Source organism: Mauremys reevesii, linkage group 1 (genome assembly GCF_016161935.1).
Source record: "Mauremys reevesii isolate NIE-2019 linkage group 1, ASM1616193v1, whole genome shotgun sequence".
Taxonomy (NCBI): Eukaryota; Metazoa; Chordata; order Testudines; family Geoemydidae; genus Mauremys; species Mauremys reevesii.
In genome coordinates, this window is record NC_052623.1 from 26,036,835 (window position 1) to 26,057,011 (window position 20,177).

The window sequence follows — 20,177 nt, forward strand, 5'->3', positions numbered from 1 at the left end:
ACAGATGCAATGACAGAAGATGAAATAAAATGGTAAAAAGGGAAGGGAATAAAGGAAGCCTACAAGCCTAATCAAAGAAGACAATAGTGATCGGAGACATAAATACTTAGATAAAGTTGCACAGGGGATATGTAGGAAGAAATTCCACTTTACATTTAACAACCATTGCAACAGTCCTTCTGCACAACCTCATTCTTTCAAATGTAATCATGGAGGCTGTTTAATTTTGAAAATTTCGGGTTCATCTTGAAAAATGTGAGGCACTCAGCACTAGCTATAGAAAAAGTTTTTGTCCCTCCTAGAAAATCACCCTAGAAAATTACAATCAGGAAAGTCAGAAAAGAGTAAGTGGATGCAAAACAAGAGTCCCAGAGGAATATACTTGTTTTATTTCTCTTTCCCTTTTTAAGGGAAATTGTTCTTTTTCATCTATTGACTTAGGTTTATTGAGATTTGATAGGGTTGTACTTATGAAGACACAGGGGGATGATTCTGATCCTAGTGGTTACATCTGTCTTTGTGTAAATACTTTTCAGGTTATTTTCTCCAGGAAGTGGAATTTGTTGAAGTGAAATCTTGAGCATTTTCCTTGAACATCTGTGAACTGTTGGATTTAATTGGCCTATTGCAACCGATGAATGTGCATATCCTTTTTAAAGCTCAACATTATTTAAAGAGCTCTACAAAGAGAAAGATGGGTTTTTTTGTGCAGAAGTCTTAAAATTAGTTTTAAGTAAGTAAGTTTGTTTGGGTTAATTGCCTCTGTAGTATCCCATTAACTGTTTAGTTAATTGGACTACAGCTGGTGCTCACTGCGTGTAGAGAGGAGTGTTTGGTTGTGTTTAAATGGCATTTCATTCTCTTTTATTCCCTTTCACTTTACTTTGCTTAGTTTATCAGTGGCTATGAGCCTAAGGGACTAGGGTTTGAAACAGAGGGGAGCTTGGCTGTTTGCAAGTACTTCAAGAGTTGGTGCTTTAGGTGAGGTGTACATTAGAGGCCTATATCAGTATAACGACGAAAAATCCACACCCCTGAGCGATGTAGTTATACCAACCTAACTCCCCATGTAGACAGCGCTATGTCAATGGGAGAGCTTTTCCTGTCAACATAGCTATTGCCTCTTGGGAGGTGGATTAACTATGGCAATGGAAGAAGCTCTCACATTGGCATAACTGCTTCTTACTTAAGCACCACAGCGGTGCAGCTGTGCTGATGCAGCATTTTAAGTGTAAACCTGCCCTCAGAGATGAACAGGAAAATAAAGAAATTGAACTGACAGACATGAGGCCATATATGCACATATAATGCAACACTTAAAAATGGATGGCATAATCTGACTCTAGCACAAACTCCATATTGATTTTAATAGGGATTATTTTTAAATGACAACTGAAAGTGAAAATCTTAAACTAGGAATAGGAAGGATGTATGGGGATGGTGCATCTTAGTATGGGTGGTCTGGATAATGAGAAAGGCAAAAATAAAAAATATAGTGAGTAAACACTACATTGTTACGCTGGTGGTTAAGCAGGGTGGTTAAGCACTGGAATAAATTGCCTAGAGAGGTTGTAGAATCTCCATCATTGGAGATTTTCATAAGCAGGTTAAACCAGGGGTCGGCAACCTTTCAGAAGTGATGTGCTGAGTCTTCATTTATTCACTCTAATTTAAGGTTTCGCGTGCCAGTAATACATTTTAACATTTTTAGAAGGTCTCTTTCTATAAGTCTATAATATATAACTAAAGTATTGTTGTATGTAAAGCAAAGAAGGTTTTAAAATGTTTAAGAAGCTTCATTTTAAAATTAAATTAAAATGCAGAGCCCCCCCCCAGACCGATGGCCAGGACCCGGGCAGTGAGAGTGCCACTGAAAATCAGCTCGTGTGCCACCTTCGGCATGCATGCCATAGGTTGCCTACCCCTGGGTTAGGCAAACACCTGTCAGGGATGGTTTAGATAATACTTGGTCCTGGCATGAGTGCAGGGGACTGGACTAGATGACCTCTCGAAGTCCCTTCCTGTTCTATGATTCTATGAAACAGGACTTTGTGTATATTCTTAGTAAGTAAACAGGATTGCATCACAGAAATACCTGACTTGTACAATCAATTACTCCTCCTAATGCAAACAACCCATCATGGCCCCCCAAATATTGACTAACCGCTCAGGCTGAGGGGCAACAAAATATTGGGTATGGTCCACACTTTTATCCTTCCTGGTTGTAGGAGGCGGCTCTTTTGTTAAGTTAGAACACAAAACTAAAAATTAAACCTCAACCTAAGTATTCTCCCCAAGCTTGGAGTTCTTAGGGTTTCCCCTGAAGGATACCTTGGTCTTAGCTCTTAAGCCTGGTCTAGACATAGATTTTGTACCAGTATAACTATTTTGGTGAGGGGTGTGCTTTTTACTGAAATATTTACATTAGTAGACCCCCTAATGTTGATGAGGTTATAGCTATATAAAAATATCTGATTCCACTGACAGGGAGATGGACTGGATGATCTACCAGCTCTTTTCCTTTGTTAACTTCTGCCATTTTAAAAAGTAGGACTGGCCCCAGGGCAATGAAGGGATTTTTCACTTTAACCTTAAACCTTGTTCTAAACTTCTCCAGAACATCTGACCTGGCATTAGCAAGTAACCAAACATAGGGAGTAAAACATTTACTATAACAGCAGTGGATTCATAATCTTTTAACTCACAGCAAAGTATACCAAACTAATGAGGCTCTTTGGCTCATCTTCATAAAGATGAGTTGGGTTTTCCAATACAACTTCAGCCTCAAGCATAGACAGTCACAGAAAAATATAAAAAATTAACAGTATTACTTGCAGTTAATCATTCAACCAGATTTAACCACTACCACACCTCCACTGCAAAAATCCCCATTTGAAACATATGTCCACCACTTCAAATATAGTTCCAGTTTGTTATTCTCACCATAAGAAGTCTGTCTCCAACTTGCAACCTTCCATCTTTTTGTGCTGCTCCTCCATCAATAATCTTAGTAACATAAATGCTGTTGTCTCCAGCAATGTGTTGGTTTCCCACCCCTCCTGCAATACTGAAGCCCAGACCTGGAAAAGAAAAGGGAGGAATACTCATTAGCAATACCAAACATATTATTAAAGAATGCAAGGGCAATATGGATTTTCCCCATTGGAAAGTTATTATAATATTTACTAATAGCAAATATTATACAAGGAAACTTGTGGGGTACGTGCATCTTTACATTGATCTGCCAATATTTCCATGGAGATCAGTCACAGATGTGGGTTAAGAACATACTGCCATATTCAATCAAGACCAGTAGCATGGACCAGCATTCACATTGCACTCCCCATCAGTATCTGTCCCGACCTGGAGAAGCTAATGAACCAACCACCAGATCAAATCTGGTGATGAATCCTGGCCACATGCCTCCCGTGGCATGTTGTCGTGCATATGCTAAGAAGATGACCAGTGGTCCATCTAAACCAGTATCTTGTCTCTGACCGTGGCCAGTGCTAGCAAGTGCAACAAACCCTATGCTAGGCATGGGATAAACTGCCATCAGGGAAAGTCTTTTTCCTGACCATGAGTACAGTTTGGATTATGCTGTGAATCATGGGGTTTTATCTCTTCAAAACTGTTGTATTTCTTGTTGTGTACACACACACACACAGAAATAAAACTCTCAGTAGTCTTGTTGTCCCTATAAACAGCTTAATGCCAGGGATGTGGAGAGAGAAGGAGAGATCCCTTGTAGAATGTACAAGTTGTTGAATTACCACAGTGAAAAGCACAGAATAGTTGAGGTAGGGACAGATGGAGAATGCAGTCCTTTGGATTTAATTCTGCTTTGCATAATTATTAGCACTCAGCTATTATGGGTTATGGGTGCATGAAAGATTAGACTGATATACCTTGACATACATGTAACTTCTGTTTAGTAACCTATAAAATTCCTAGATGAAGAATCACACAAAAGATCTCCAAGCTCTGGAGTGATGTCAATAGTGTATTGTAATATGATTAGGAAATGATAATGCAAATTCATAGAACAGGAAGGGAAAATAAACAGACTTCAGAATCCACAGGCTTGACCCTTTACCTATATTCTCCCTACTATTATGGCTACACACACACATATCACTGCTCTCATTAGTACTAAAATGTTATCTCCCATTTTGCGAAAGTGCATGGCAATATCTGTCTGTGGTGTCTTATTTTCACAAAAATCTATTATAGGCTCCCCAAACAATTCATAACAATTGTTGGCTTTTTCTTAGAGTCATATGTCTCTAATGAGAACTCCCAGCTGAACAAGTGAGCCGTTACTGACACTTGCTCGTAAGGTGAGATTTGGAGACAACCCAAGCGTAAGTATTGCTGCAAAAAGGAAATAAAGGCTATTATCTCTGATTTTTATATCACTCATTTTATTTTCAAAATGTATTGTATTCATTGGTTATAGAAACAAACATTTTAGTGATGCCTGGAACTTCGTCTGGAGAGATGCAGTAGAAAAAGATTTGCTCCCTGTAACTTGGCAGTTTATGATTTTTACCAGCTTTCTTGCCTGTGCAATAAAACTCACTGATGTTACAGTTAATACCAAAAGGCTTTGTCATCTACATGACGGCAGAGATGAAGTTTTATAATGAATTAAATCTGTTGACAATTAAATTACGAGTTTCCTCTCATAGTATCTTTAGAGAAACGTGCTGTCAGATAATGGAATAGGCTAATTAATGGAGACTTTCAAAATGATAAATTATAAAGAGAAACCTCTGGAATAATATCTGAAATCCAATGAACTTTAAATTAATTAATTGACATTTGTTAATAATACATGTAAAATTCATTTAGAATGGTGGGACAATTAAAATAAAGTTTTATCTAATTTCTGAATACTCTTTGTATTTATGTGCTACTGTTAAGACAACAATGAGAACAATTCTGGGAAAAAATATATGATTTGCTTAGTCCTCAATCATTTCTTTATCACCGGGGAGACACAATGAAGGGGACAAAAGGATGTCCTCTTTAAGAAAACTTCAGTGGCAAAAACTCCAGGACTTTGCCGCAGAACAGCTATACTTGGGCTACTGCCTCCTTCGATGACTTATTTATTACACACTGGGTGAAAAAAATCCAACACCTGGTGACAAAAGGATCTGGGACTAAAATCCAGGTCTGCACAGCCAGGGACAGCTGATGTTCCCACAGTGCCATGGGGAGCACTGTGGCAAGAAGGCAAAGCAGGAAGTACTATCCAAGAGACCCAGAATGACAGTACCCTGCAGCCCTTTGATTGGCCAAGCACCCTATTTAACCCTGGAGCAACCACACAGACTTCAGGCCTGCTGCAACTCCAGACCTCACCTCATCTCCGATCCTAGCCTGACTGACCTTGACTCTGGCCTCCTGACTCCAGCCTGATACTACCTCTAATCTTGAGTCTCCGACTCCAGCCTGGCTGTGACCCTGACTCTTGTTTCCTGATTCCAGCAGTACTACCTGTGATCTCTGGTCTTGGACCCCAGCCTGATTTAACCTGGCTCTAGCGATTCCTCCAACCCCTGCTTGCCAACTACCATCCCTTACGTGTGACCCCATAGTCCAGCTGTGACCACTAGGTCAGACTGCCTATGCCCTGGCCTGTTACAGATATACATTTTTATGACAATGCAATAAAATTTTCTAAAATATTACTCCAGAATGAGGATGGCAGGCAGAGCAATCAAGTCGCTAGGACAGCAAACTGGGACTTAGGAGACTTGGGTTCTATTCTCAATCCTGCCACTGAAATCTTCTGTATGACCTTGGGAACCTCTGTTTTCTCTCATCACCCCTTGGTGATCCTAAACTGTAAGCTTATCAAAGCAAGGTCCGTCTCCATGTGTCTGTACCGTGCCTAGCACAGAGGGGCCTTTAGGCACTACCATAACACAAATGAAATGACTGTCTTCTCTGTTTTAAGTTGTTTGCTTTTTTGGTCAGAAGCCTGAGAGAAAGCTGATAAAAAAACTGTTGTCCATCTATATTGTAGATGTGATGTGTGTACTGTGGAACAAAGGTCATTTTCCTATTCTTAAGGTAGCTGTGTAAGAAGTATTAGAATTCACAGTTACTTCTTTATGATTTAGACATAATTTGAAAATTGAAAAAAAATATGCCTCAAAAACTTTTCTTCCATCTTTATTGCACAAAGTGCAATTAGTGAACATGACCCTGATCCAGTGACTGCATCCACAAGGAGGCCCACAGACTTCATTATGTCCCAGCATAGGAGCAGGACTGTGTACGTGCCATTTTCAGTAGACACTTATCACCTACCTTCGCAGCAGATCAAATCTACTGAGCGTGCGATATTATATAGTATGTCCTTTGTTTTCCTCCATTGTGGGCTGTAATATTTTGGTCTAATTTTAGTTGGTGGGTTTAGTGTGAGGACGCTGGATGGTGCTGGTGGCCTGCAGTGACCTATATGATGTAGGGGTCCCTCCTGGCCTTAACTCTATTACTCTATGATTGAGAGACTAATCCTGTGCAGGTTCTTACTAAATCACTCATCCCCCAAATCCACAGGAGCCGAGGAAGCGCAGCATACTGCCGGATCAGTAAGATGTCACCAGTATGTTTACAAGGTGTTGCGGGAATGTATGCATCTCCCATTCATTTTCAAAGGCAGAATTGCATAACCTATGAAACCAGTGTAAAGCTGCCTATAAGACTGCACAGTCCAATGAACAGCACAGTACTATGTATACTAAGGCTGCCTTTGGGACACACAAAGCCAAGAGCCAGCCTTGAGGATGAATGACTATGGAAGAGCAGAAAGAGAGACAAGAAGTAACAACCATCCAAAAGAAAATACAGACAAGTAAGGAAAGAAAAGAAAGAAAATGGCACAAAATGACTAGACTACCCAGTATAGGTCACCTGTGATATAATGGTCCAAATTAGATAATCTAATGACCTCTGCTGGCATTAAAATATATTAATCTAGATATGGAAGAAGAGACAAAGGGGATGATAAAATGAAGGAAGAAAATACTGGCAACAACTTTTAGGTTAGTGAAGTGAATTTAATGTATTTCTGTTGCTTTATTTTATTATTTCCCCAGCAGACATTTTATATCTCAAAGTTTTGGGGACACAAGAATGGCCATACTGCGTCAGACCAAAGGTCCATCTAGCCCAGTATCCTGTCTTCTGACAGCGGCTAATGCTAGGTGCCCCAGAGGGAATGAACAGAACAGGTAATCATCAAGTGATTGGGATGTTTAAGATAGTTTGACTACTGTAAAAATTCACATAAGTTGTTAATAAAGACAGTTGTTTTAAATTACTGGAATATACTAAACAAGATTTTTAAAATACATTGTTTTCGACTGCTTTTATAACCTTTCAAAAAGACTTTAATTTCATTTTTTAGTTTAAAACATTGTATTTAAATGTAGATTCTCCCACATCCCCCTCAACCTCAGAGGTGGGGAGACTTTCTGAGGGTCAGGATGAGAAAGAAAACCATTGGTCACTTCAAAGATTGCCTCCCCCTTGTTTCTCTCATCCTTGTGGGCATTTATTCTCTGCGCAACTTGATAGGTGCCTAGCACAATTACTCTTTTAATAGGAGGTCCAGTTCCCTGATAAACTGCAGCTGGACTCCGAGTAGGAGAAGACATGTCGTGGAGAATGGAACTGGGACTCCTAATGTCTGGCAAGGAAATAACCCCCTCTGCCCAACCCATACGAGGGGAGGACAGTGGGGACCCTGTAATGTGCTAGAACCAGGTTAATGGTGCAGAAGGTGGCAAGCTAAAAGCAGCCCCCGACCCCTGGATGATAGAGAGTTGTGGAGCTGAAGGCAGTGCCCACCTCCATGTGGTATGGGTTATGGAAGGAAGGATGATCTGTGCCCGACAAGTTATTGCCAGATAATTCCCAGAAGTGCAGCTTAATAGAGTTGCAGCCTAGCTAAATCAAATTTCTAGTGTCCTGTCTTTCTTCTGGCAATGATTAATTTCAAGAAAGCCAAGGTAGCAACAATATTTGTACGAAAGCCAAGCAATTCAAAGTCAATGTTTATGCCATCACTTTTTTGATGGGGAGGAAAGGGACAGTAGGGGTTGCACAGTGGCTTGGGGTTTAAAACCAATTGTGAACCAGACATTAAAGTTGGAACCAAACTGAGTTAGCAGTAATGATCTGTAAAAGCAATTGTCAGAGAAAACAACAGCTGCAAGTCTGGGGAAAGATATCCAGACAGAAGTGACAGGACAAAATGATATACAGAGATTGTGCAGCATGAGCAAGTGACAGCCTGTAAATTTGACATCACTCACATCTTTTTTTTTTTTGGTGGTCTAAATTGATAACCATGTAAATCAATTTCTGTCTAAAGGAAAACCTTCATGACAACCTTATAAGAGCTTAGCAGGCAATATCCTGGCAAATGTAAGTTTAATTGATAATATCACAAAAACTGTTTACAGAACTGAGATCAGACAGCTAACCCTTTAACCTTGAACATTTCCAATTTGTAAATAATTCGAGTGTGCAGAGTAAATGCTGTCATTAAAAGTGACTAATAATTTTAATACAACTTCTAGTTTTAGTTAAGCCAGCATTTACATTTATTTTGTATTATGTGTTGCATGAATGCAATGTTTGGATACGTGTTTTAAGTCTGTCAGTGTGTTAGCAAAAATGCAGTGTTTATACTTTGGATTCCTTATAACCCTTGGGAACACTGGGAGCATTCGTATCGGTTGCTTAATGTTGCTTTATTAATTATAGACATTTTTAATGTAATAAATAGCTTGTCCCTATATAATACAGAAAATAAGGGTGGTGATAGGGGATATAGGTCATCTGCTTCCTCACTGGGGGAGTATTGCACGCTGCTGTACCTCATCACAATGAACAGTGACGGGGGTGGGGGTTGGCATGTGGAAATAAAGCCTAGCAAGAGTTTCAGAGTCATAGATGGAAACCTCTCTGTGTTGAAGCAATCAGGAGCAGCTATCTTAGTTAGGCTCAGAAATGCCACATCCATCAATGGGTGAGGAACTTGATGGGGCCAGCAGTGAAAGGGGGACAGTCCCAGTAGCAAGGGAGGGAGACAGAAGCAAGAGTAATTGGTAGCTCCTCCCACTGGGAGTCTCTGACACCATTGGTCAGCGGGGGGAGAGGGGTGCTGATTGGCCAGCATTCCCCAGCTGCCAGGATTTTAACCCAGCACAGGGCTATGTGGAGTCTCTTTCGGCTCCATTCCAGAAGCCCACCCTCCCACCCAAACTGGGAACTTGGCCTGACAGATGCCACGGATCTAGCCAATCATCTTATTAGGGGGTCAAGAAGGAATTATTTTCTCCCATGGGCCAATTGGCAGAGGCCCAGGGAGTTTTTTGCCTTCCTTGCAGCACCTTCAAGCCACAGTGGGTTGAGTGCTTAGTTCCTAACTAAGGTACTAGGGTGGAGTTGTTTATTTGGTGCAACTTGTGGCCTGTTTCCAGTGCAGTTAACAGAATAAAATTAATAGTCCCAGAGGCAAAAGACCTGGGGTTTTGGTGCTGGGCCTTGGGCTCATGTGATGGGGTGAGACCTTGTGGCTTTCACGGTCTGAGGTCAGATCTTGTGGCCCTTGCAGGCTGAAGTCCCCATCCTGCTGCACCCTCTGTCCCCTTCATGTGGGGTGGGGTGGAGTAGAATGGGGTGGAAAAGGGGACGGGGAGGGTGCTAGGACTCAGAGAGAGCTGAGTCCTGGGGGGTAGGATGAGGAGAGTCTACCCCACATGATGAGTTATATTGTAAGGAGCCCTCTAGCCCCCACCCTGGAACCAATTAAATGATTGGTACAGGAGGGTATGGGTGATGGCTGGGTAGCGCCCTCTCCATACGAAAGTTTAATAAAAGTTGAGGCCTGCCACTTAATTCCAGGCATCTGTCTTCATATTTCGACTGTGTCCACATAAACTAGAGCTGAACGAACAACTGATTTTCCAGTTTGGTTGCAGCCATTTTGTGAATAGCTTAAAACAGTGGTTTTTAACCTTTTTTTCCTTTGTGGACCCCTAAAAAATTTTGAGTGGAGGTGTAGACCCCTTTGGAAATCTTAGACATAGTCTGTGGACTCCCATGGGTCTGCAGACCACAGGTTGAAAACCACTAGCTTAAACTATTCATGTCAAATTTGTGAATAGTTTTGGGTCATTTGAAGCTTCATTTTTCAGCAAATAAATCACTTGCTGATAAGAAACCTGGACAGTGAGTTCTGGAAACATACGTGTTGCCCTGTTAATTTACCATTAAGGCCCCAAATCACAGGTACAGCATAGGGAACCTGTTAGTGTAGGGTGAAGACTGTCTTGGTAAGCAGTGCATTTCTTGTTCCATCTCTTCCTCCGAGGTCATGTTTTTCTGACGTAAAGGGCACAGGCTGCCTCCCCGAAGAGTAAGACTAAGGATAGTGGAGTGGAGAGAGGCAGAGCCTAATGTTACCAAATTGAGAGTGTTTCATTGGCTGTTATACTGTTTGATCTGCATAGGAGGAGGAGTTATGCCTCCATTTTGAACCTGTGAAACTGAACCTGACAGTGAAATAAACTAACAATCAAAAAGTAACAAACATTCCAAGGTCAGGGTCCAATCCAGCTAAGGTTGTAGAGCCTAGTTTCCCACAGGCATTCTCCCTCATCTGTCTCAAAAGCAGCCACCCTCATAGCCCTCCCCAGGAGTAGCTGCAGAAGGGAAAAAGGAAACTGAGATGGAATTAATCCCCTTTGGACCAGCGATGAGGTAATGCTCCTGTACCCAGTTCCCAAAGCATTGCTAAGAATATACTCAAGAGCTGTCCTCTGCAAAATCACTCTAAGCTTACAGAATTTAATCATTCTATATTCACTTGCTCTTTCTGAAAGGCATAGTTATATCAGTCATACATCAATTAAGTTGTCAATGCTAGTGTGATGTATTCTTCTAAGATGGGCTTCTAGTTCATCAAATTCCACTTAACTTAGGAAAGGAACACAGGTAAATTAACACAAGATAATTTGATTGATTCCATTTGACTGATTAGATTTGACAGATAGCACAGTTATGGAAGCAACATAAATAACAAGAGCCACAGAGACATGGCTAATTCTAAACAAGGTGCTGCAGAAAAAGGATTCCTCAGTTACTATTCCCCCGACCCTTCAGTTCCAGCACCAATGACCACCTCACTCCATGTTGTTGTGAAGAGAGAAATGCCATGCAGAAGACTGCTCATGGTAAAAGGCACATTAATGGTGGTGGGATGGGGCTTGTTAGGCTTGCAATTACTATATTTCTTCTGTCTACATTATTGACATATACGATTCTTTAACAGTTAACTATTCCGGCCTGGGGAGTTTGCTTATGAAAAAATGAATTGAATTACAAAATTAATTCAATTTTAAAAATAAATTAAAGCCAATGTGGGTGCTAGGGTCTTACAAAGAGCAGTTTAGAGACAGATTCTGCTCTCTAGATATTTTCATTTTTCATCCACTGGAATCCATACACTAATCCTTGAGAAACTACTAACCTCAGCCAAAGTAAATGTCACTGTGTCTTGGTCCTCTTGCTGGAGAAGTAAGTTTAAACTGCCCTTTGTTTGAGTGAGTTCTTATGAATCTCTTCCCATCCTGGCTTATGTGACATTTTGTTCCAATAAAAGTTCCATAAATATAATTTAGCTAAATTTTGTATCCACTCAGAGGAAAGATCAAACAATTGTTAAATTCAGTTAAGACATTTTACAGTTCACATGTTTCACCAGAGTTCAAAAGAACTATCTGCATCTAGTACTATCAGCTAGTACCCCAGCCTTCCCTCGACCATTTGAGAGGGCTCTGACAATTGGACAATATGGCGAGAGCCTGGGAAAGTATAACTGAAAAAACATCTAATTGATCCCATCACTATGTTTCTTTCTCAGGGTATTCTGTGAACTCAAAAGCATTAAGCATCTTCCTTAGTGTCTGACATTTATATAACATATGTAATATTCTTCAGTTATTTCTCAATTTCAGGCAGAGTAAGGCAGATGTACAATGTTTGTAGGTGAAAAGGATGCCCTTTGAAATTACCATTATATAGAATAAGATGATAGTTGAACAGTATAATAGTTGAAGATATTAGTCTACTAATGTCTTCAACTATTATACATTTCTATATTTCCTTTGCTCTTGGCTATGGAATCTATTGAGATCAAGAGAGAGATTACCCCTGCGTGTCTACGCCTTTCCCTGCTGCTGAACCAACACAGATGCTTGCCAGATTTAGACCCAGAAGCTTTGTGCTGGCCAGTATACACAGCAACACTACTTGGAAACATTGGATGTGGCAGACGCAGTGCACAAAGCACTTTGTAAAGGATTAACAGGGAGTGCTCCATCAGCCTGCGTCGAGCCTCAGTTGTCAGAGCTCCTTAATCCCACATTTTTGTAGGTAAATTGAACACACTTCCCATGGAAATAATGAAGACTCTCATTAGAACCATGGAACCCACAATTCCTTTTTTGTAGAGCCATTTTTCAGAAGAGAGACAGATTTTAGCTATAGCTCCTATCAGGTGAGCAGTATAATATTTTCCACCTCAGACCTGCCTTTCATTTGTTGATCCAAAACATTCAACAATATAATCATTAATTAATGATGTAGAGTTCTCCAGGGCTCCATCTTATCACTCCTCTTATTTAATGAGTACATGAGGCTGTTGTCAGGGCTGTTTAGAAGACACGGGTTGAAATGTATTCAGTAGGCTGAGGATACACAGCTTTATATTTTGACCTCGCTAGAGCTGTCAGTTGCATTACTTTGGGTCTGGAAGAGGGCTAACTGGCTGAGCAGCTAAGAATGGGATGATATCTGTGGTTGACTAAGCAGCCAGAAGAGATGGCAGGATAATGATTGAGGGGGTTTGCAATCTGGGAGCAGCCTGGTTGGATTCCCAGCTGCTATTAGAAAATCTAATAGTAGTTACAGTGAAGTCCGCCCTTCTTCATTTCAGATGCAGACCATGAATTGTTACCCATGCCTTCATCACCTCAAAATCAGACTCCTGCAATGCCCAGGGTTGCCAATTTTGGTTGAATGTATTCTTGGAGATTTCATCACATGAAATAATCTTTAATTAAAGATTAATCTTTCATTTCTGGAGACTCCAGGCCAATCCTGGAGGGTTGGCAACTCTAGCAATGCCCTCTGCCTGAGGCCACATTTTATTTGTGCATCTCATCTGGATGCGATAAATTGATCCCAGAATTAATCCACCTCGGCAGGAGGAGTAAGCAGAGTCGATGGGGAAGCCACGACAGTCGACTCGCCACCGAGAGGATGGCCAGGTAAGTCAAACTAAAATACTTCGACTTCAGCTACGTGAATAGCATAGCTGAAGTTGTATATCTTAGTTCGAACCGCCCCGCTAGTGTAGCCCAGGCCTTAAGTGGTGTTTCTTCCTTTGAGAGCTGTAGAATGTCCTATGTGGATCAGAGGGAGACAGATGACACACACTAACCAATACGTACTTCGACACAAGCAGCTCATCCTAAGTATCTGAGGCCCATGACAGTTCAAATCCTGGATGAGCCCTCTCATATGTGACAAGTTTTCTGGATATTTCTGGGCAGCGTTTCTAGCTGAGTTTCTCTGCTCTGCTCTCTGCATGTGTGTACAAACATCTCAAACAAGCCCATCCCTCCTCTTCATTGCTTCTCTCCCTGCCTCTGGATGTAAAAATCAAATGCTGCAGTAGAATGCATGTGGGTTGCAACTGCCAGAAAGGAATTTGCTCCTAGCAGAGATTTATTTGCCTTTTGGCCTAGAATAAATGTTTGCGTTTGATTTAAATGCCCTACTGGGATTTGGGAGGAAGCACTATGACACAAATATTGACATATCTTCAAATATAGTAGCAAGAACCTCAATAGTAAACAATAAGAATACAGATACGACAGATAATGTGTAGTGTTTGCATTATCACAATAAAGGCTAATTTTGTTGTGATCCTGATAAAGGGCCTGAAAATATATTGTCACATTATTCTGTCTAAAAAGTAAATGTTCAACACCCATACATAAAACTTCTTATCTGCCCTTTTGCCTTCTTAAGACTTTTAAAGAATATTTCCTATTATGGATTTTTACATGCACATACTTATCAAAAAAATCATAGAAGGCTAGATTCCCTTTGGATACAGTTTAAGTGATGGGATGCAGAGAATTTTAAGACATTAATGAAATTTTTCATTACATGTTATACATTCTCTATAATTTACATTTGTCTAAATAGATTTGAAGATAAAATACAATTTTGTATTCTCTTTTGACCTACTCAGTCATTTTACAGAATATTTTAAAACTCTTGTGGATATAAACAGGAAAGCAGTGTTCCTAATTATTTGCAATTAGCTGATTTTTAAAAAGAAGCTAATTAATGACAACTTGCATCTCACTAAAAACCATACATCAAAACATACTGTTATATTTCCGCTAGCACAAATACTACGAAGAGAGAAAATCATTTAATGTCTGACTTGTATTGTTACTCTGTGAGTCATGACAAATATTTGAGTCAATGTAGCATGATCATATCATACTGATCCTACACCTTTCACATGAAAAAGCTAAATTATTGAAAAAGAACATACCTACAAGATCAACCACATAAGAATAAATTAATAGTCAGTCAGGGCCTGATTCCTTGAAAGTTGTGGCTTAAAGTTTCATGTAGCTTTTTCCTTTTAAATTTGTGTGCCTGCCCTGCATATGCTTATATTGTAATTGGGCATGCAAACTGGCTCCCTGCATGTACATTTTAATGCACACACAAGAATACAGATGGACGTTAGTCTCAACCTTCTGAAAGTCAAGTTACGGAGACATTATTTCGCCACTTCTACCCCTCAGATTCAGATCTCCCAAATTTGGGTTTATGAATTTAAATGTTACAGGAGTTATCCCTGTTTGTTAACCCAACAATTAACTACTTTTATAACATTTGCCTTTGTTACTCTCTTATTTTAATTACAATATTGGATCAAGAATGGTTAGAGCAGAAAATTGAAGGCTAAAAATTCTTACATTTTACTCCCTCTGTGGCCTTAGCCAAGTATCCCAACTTTTTCACTCAAAGAGAAAAATTATTCAGTGATTTTAATGACTAAAATGACTAAAACCAAGTACTAATTTACTTGTTACTGTACAGTGACTGCTTAGAACTACGTAAACTATTTGTTGGAATTTATAGAGCCATTTTAATAACTAATACATAAGGAAAGAGTTACTTGTGTTTAATGATAATTACTTAAAAATCAATACGTTTTCTTGAGAATTTAAAGCAACAGAAGTATTTATACATATAGCAAAGAGAATATATTTAGGCCCAGATTTCTTCCCTGCAGAAGTGATTCCAGTCTTGAAAAAACACCCCTTGGGAGATAGACAGGAGAAGTGCCACATTCACTGAATCAAGCTATCCTGGCGGGTGGAATGCCACGCTTCCCACAGATATAACAAGGCTTCAGATGGACTCAGGTTATTTGGCAATGCTTCTTTTTGATTTCCTGAGGATCTATGGGGTGTGGAGTTGAACCTGCAGGTGTCAATGGAGAGGAAGCCCTCTCAACCTGCCTCCCACCCCCAAACAAATCTAAAAGCTGAGGGTTATTTTTCCTTCAGTAGTTCCTCCAAATCTAAAAGCTGAGGGTTTTTTCCTTCAATAGTTCTTCCACACCACTCCCTGGTATCACTGGACCCTAAATAATCTAGTAACTTAATATTGTTTTTACTAAGTAATTAAATTACTTAAGCCCAAATACTACAAAAGCTCCATTCATGAGACTAGATCACTTTCCATCCACATGGAGCCCCAATGAAGTCAGGCATAGGGGCCCTCCCATGCTGAACCTCTTCAAGATTGGAGCTTTGGTGACCTGGTAAAAGTAACTAGTCATACAATTAGTAAGTAAAACCAACAAAAACTGTTGAGTTACTTGGTTTTTAATTGCTACAGTTTACCTTAAATTATTAAATATTATTCCAATTACTTACAGAATGGGCACTTTATTTGCCACTCCTAAGAAATTAAATTAGCAGGGCTTCATCTTGCAAACATGCACATCAGTGGTTGCAGGATCAAGCATAGTTTTAATATGATACATTTTTTTCTATATGAAACCACTCACAAAACATGCTAAACACTCCCACAGAATCTGGCAAATCTGTTTGTACAGATTGAAATCCATCCACGGAGCACACAAACCTGACTCACAGGAAGACAATATCTATTTGTGATTTATTTTTTTTAAAATGATTTGCTGTATATCACATTAACAGAGATTAGCAAGATGATTTATATTTCTAACTTGTTTACTGTGAGGTCACTGCTTCTTAAGTTGAGATGGCTGTTCTATTAAAATATTTAATGATCTGTTACCAATTAAATGGAGGCAGAAAGAGCAATCTGTCACTCTGCGATCTGCTTAACCACCACAAATGATTCTGTCAGGGAGAGAGTCATCGGTTACTTCTGTTCCTCATCTATCCGATGAAAGCATTTCAGCATTGATTCCCTTACTCCAGCTGCAAAGTAGAATCTATCTGAATGGAAATATTTTCTTGAAAAACTGCCTGATTGATGACGTTTAAACTTGAACATACAAACTGAAATCAGACGTTATCTTGTAAATGGTCTTATCTATTCACAACCAAGTCATGAATAACTTGCCATTTATTTTGTTACTTTTGCCTTATAAGAGAGTGAGACATGGATTAAACAACTGTTCTTGTGTTGGAAGACTCTGAAATCTTCACTGTTACAAGTTACATATCACCTGTTTGGCGATGTTCTGAACAAGGAATGGAGATAAAAACGTGATTGTATTGACTGAGCTACAGCATTAACATTAGACTCTGAAAACACTGGTTCAGGAACAACATGTTATTGGTTTGGTTCTTTCCTCTGCGTTTCCATGCAGCTGTACTTCAGCCGCTCAGTATACTGATGACAAGCAGGCTCATCTGCAATGCTCTACGAGATAAAGTGAAACAAAAATACTCCACAACAACAAACAATATAAAAGCTACCATTGCTGCTCACTAAGCAAATGGTGTTTCTCTTTTTCTATGAACACCAACCTGAGTGTTTTGTCAGGGAGAAGTATGATAGTTATCCAGCGTATTTAAAGAAAGAGGAATCTGGAGGGGCCCATATGTGAAATCTGCAGTCAAGAATATCAGACCTTCCAAGGCATGTCCTGAAGCGCACAAGCTTATCTGAGAACCAATGCCTTAGCCATGCTGAGAACAGGACAGTACTAACTACAATAATATTTAAACATGGTTGTCTCAGGAATAGGTATATAGCAGGTTTTCTTTGATCAATGTGCTTTCCCTGGACATCATCATTAGGGCTTTTCAGACATCTGTGCTAAGACCCTGCTATTAATCTCCTTAGGTAGTTTATAGCAGGGTTTCTCAACCCCTGGGTCAGGACCCAAAATTGGGTTGTCAGAATGTTTCAAAGGGTCATGGCAGCTCCTGTGGCTCCTCCCACAGGGCTGGCTGGGCTCGCCTCCCTGCTCCAGGCACTGCAACCTCCGGGGTCCCAGCACCACTCAGGTTTGGCCCAGACATCATAATGATGGGAGTCTGGATAGGCCGAATTTTAGTTTTGAGGAGAGGCTGAGGGAACTAGGATTGTTTAGTCTGCAGAAGAGAAGAATGAGGGGGGATTTGATAGCTGCTTTCAACTACCTGAAAGGGGGTTCCAAAGAGGATGGATCTAGACTGTTCTCAGTGGTAGAAGATGACAGAACAAGGAGTAATGGTCTCAAGTTGCAGTGGGGGAGGTTTAGGTTGGATATTAGGAAAAACTTTTTCACTAGTAGAGTGGTGAAGAACTGGAATGGGTTACCTAGGGAGGTAGTGGAATCTCCTTCCTTAGAGGTTTTTAAGGTCAGGCTTGACAAAGCCCTGGCTGGGATAATTTAGTTGGGTTTGGTCCTGCTTTGAGCAGGGGGTTGGACTAGATGACCTCCTGAGGTCCCTTCCAACCCTGAGATTCTATAATTCTATGAACTGCATGAACTAGGTCACAACCCATCTCACACAAATTTGATCCAGTCAGAGGGGTGGGGCCAAACCTGAGCAGTGCTGCAACCCCAGAGCTGAGAGCCAAGCCCTGCCAGCCCCACAGCACAGGAGCTGCAGGAGCTGCCACTGTGGGTGAATGCCGGGCAGGACCCAACCTCCACGGGGGGCAGGACCCGACCAAAACCACCCCCGGGCCTCCACCCCCAGACTATTTACTGCAGTGGTCTCCAACCTTTTCATCTGGCAGGCGCCAGACGAAGGACTGTGGCGGCCGTGGAGCACCGAATTTCTGCGGCATTTCGGTGGCGACGCCTCTCGATGACATCACTTGTCGTTAGAAATTCGGCGGCATTTCAATGGATGCTCCACCGCCAGCCAGGACGCGGGCACGTTGGGAAACCCTGATTTACTGGGTTGCGACAGGCCATAAACATTTACAAATGAATCCTGAGTCTGAAAAGGTTGAGAACCATTGGTTTATAATATGGTCCTAACATATAAATCTGATGAAAAGTCCGTTAATAACTGTCTGGGGAACCATACTAGAACTCAATGAGCATGTACAGTGCCTCAGTATTTGGAAGCCAATGTAACTACACCTCATAGTATTGCTGAAGAAAGGAAAGACTATGTAAGGCAGAGGGTGAATGCTGGCGCAACCCGATTATCTGAAATCTCTAAGGCTACCTCTAACCTTGAAACTATTAGGCATTTATTTAATCAAGGGCTCTGACTCAGTGGACTCAGTAAATCAAGACTTCAAAGCCTGCAAGCCCATGATCTTATTTATAGGAAAACAGCTTCCTGAGAGCAAGACCCAAGTGCTGGGTACAAAGTTCAGATTCAGCATTAAAGGTGCTGCGTCTGAGTGAAGGCATGCTGTCTAAAGTGCAGTAGCTGAGGCCTAGAGTTAAAGTAGGAAGTCCAGTAGAGTCAAATAGTCTTTGCAAAGACAGCCAGCTGTTTGTCCAAACTACTTGTCCAGGAGGGATATGATCCTGTTTTTGATAATAGAGAAGTCCAGAAAACAGGTAGGTCATATTGGATGTGAATTAACACCAAACTGTGCCGTGGCAATACTTAGTTCACATATTCATTAACATTTACAGATGTAGCGAGGATTCTATTCTAATAGTGGCTCCTATGTCTCTTAGACAGAAATAAAGCAAACAGAAGGCAACCAAAATACAAAATTACTGTCAAGGGCAAGCAAAGGAAATTATTTATACTTAATCTCTTGTAGTCACAGCAGTTATTTCCACAATGTTATGGCTTGGCTATTTTTCTTTTTTCCATTCAATGTTTGTCTTTCATGCTTTTCGGGCAAGGGCAATTTGTATCATTATCTACGTAATCCTCCTCACAAAAGCATCCCTCATTTCAACATTCTGTGGGTGGTGACAGTGCATAAACAAATTATGGCTATTTCCATGACATTACTGTGTGGGTAGCACTTGCTACTGTAGAATTTTTAGTATCTTTCCAAGCACAGGAGAAACGATTTGTAAGATGCTAGCTCAGACATTTGGTGATTTTTAGCAGGCATGACTATTACTCCTAGTACCTATAAACTATGGATGAATTTCACGTCTACCATATTGCCTACTGTTGATAATTAATTGTCAATAATCAATAACCAATTGATAAAATTAACTGTGATTATATGTTTAGTGAGAGGGTGTAGTGGGGTTTACAAACCCCATACTGAGCATAGGCAGAAGGGAGAGGAGAGTCGTCCCTGCTTACACGCAATCAGACTGACCACACCCCCTCAAAACTGCCACTTTTGGAGACATGCACCCACAGGTGAGACCAATAAAGAAAACAAGCCCAGCTATAAAGGAGGGAACAGGGAAAGGGAGATAGAAACGTCTGGGATAACAGAGGGGCAATGGCCTTATGTCAGGATGTGTCTAAGAAACTGACAAGGAAATAAAAGAAGACCGCAAGTCCTGGAAGTTAAGGGCTGATGGACTCAATTTAGGTTAAGAGTTTATGGACTGGTCTAACTGTAAGTGAATGGAAAGGGACCAGTTAGGAGAAAGCTGGAACCCCTAGAGAGACTGC

The 20,177-nt window shown here is 40.6% G+C and overlaps 1 protein-coding gene across 9 annotated transcripts in view; it reads right to left on the bottom strand.

The window, feature by feature from the left end:
* Nucleotides 1–20,177, bottom strand: part of DLG2 (discs large MAGUK scaffold protein 2) — a 1,428,123-nt gene that overhangs the window by 380,759 nt on the left and 1,027,187 nt on the right. For all 9 annotated transcript variants that reach the window (XM_039519937.1, XM_039519936.1, XM_039519928.1 and 6 more), the window contains one exon: nt 2,944–3,080. In XM_039519937.1, the coding sequence (XP_039375871.1) occupies nt 2,944–3,080 (137 nt within the window). The remainder of the gene's footprint in view (nt 1–2,943; nt 3,081–20,177) is intronic.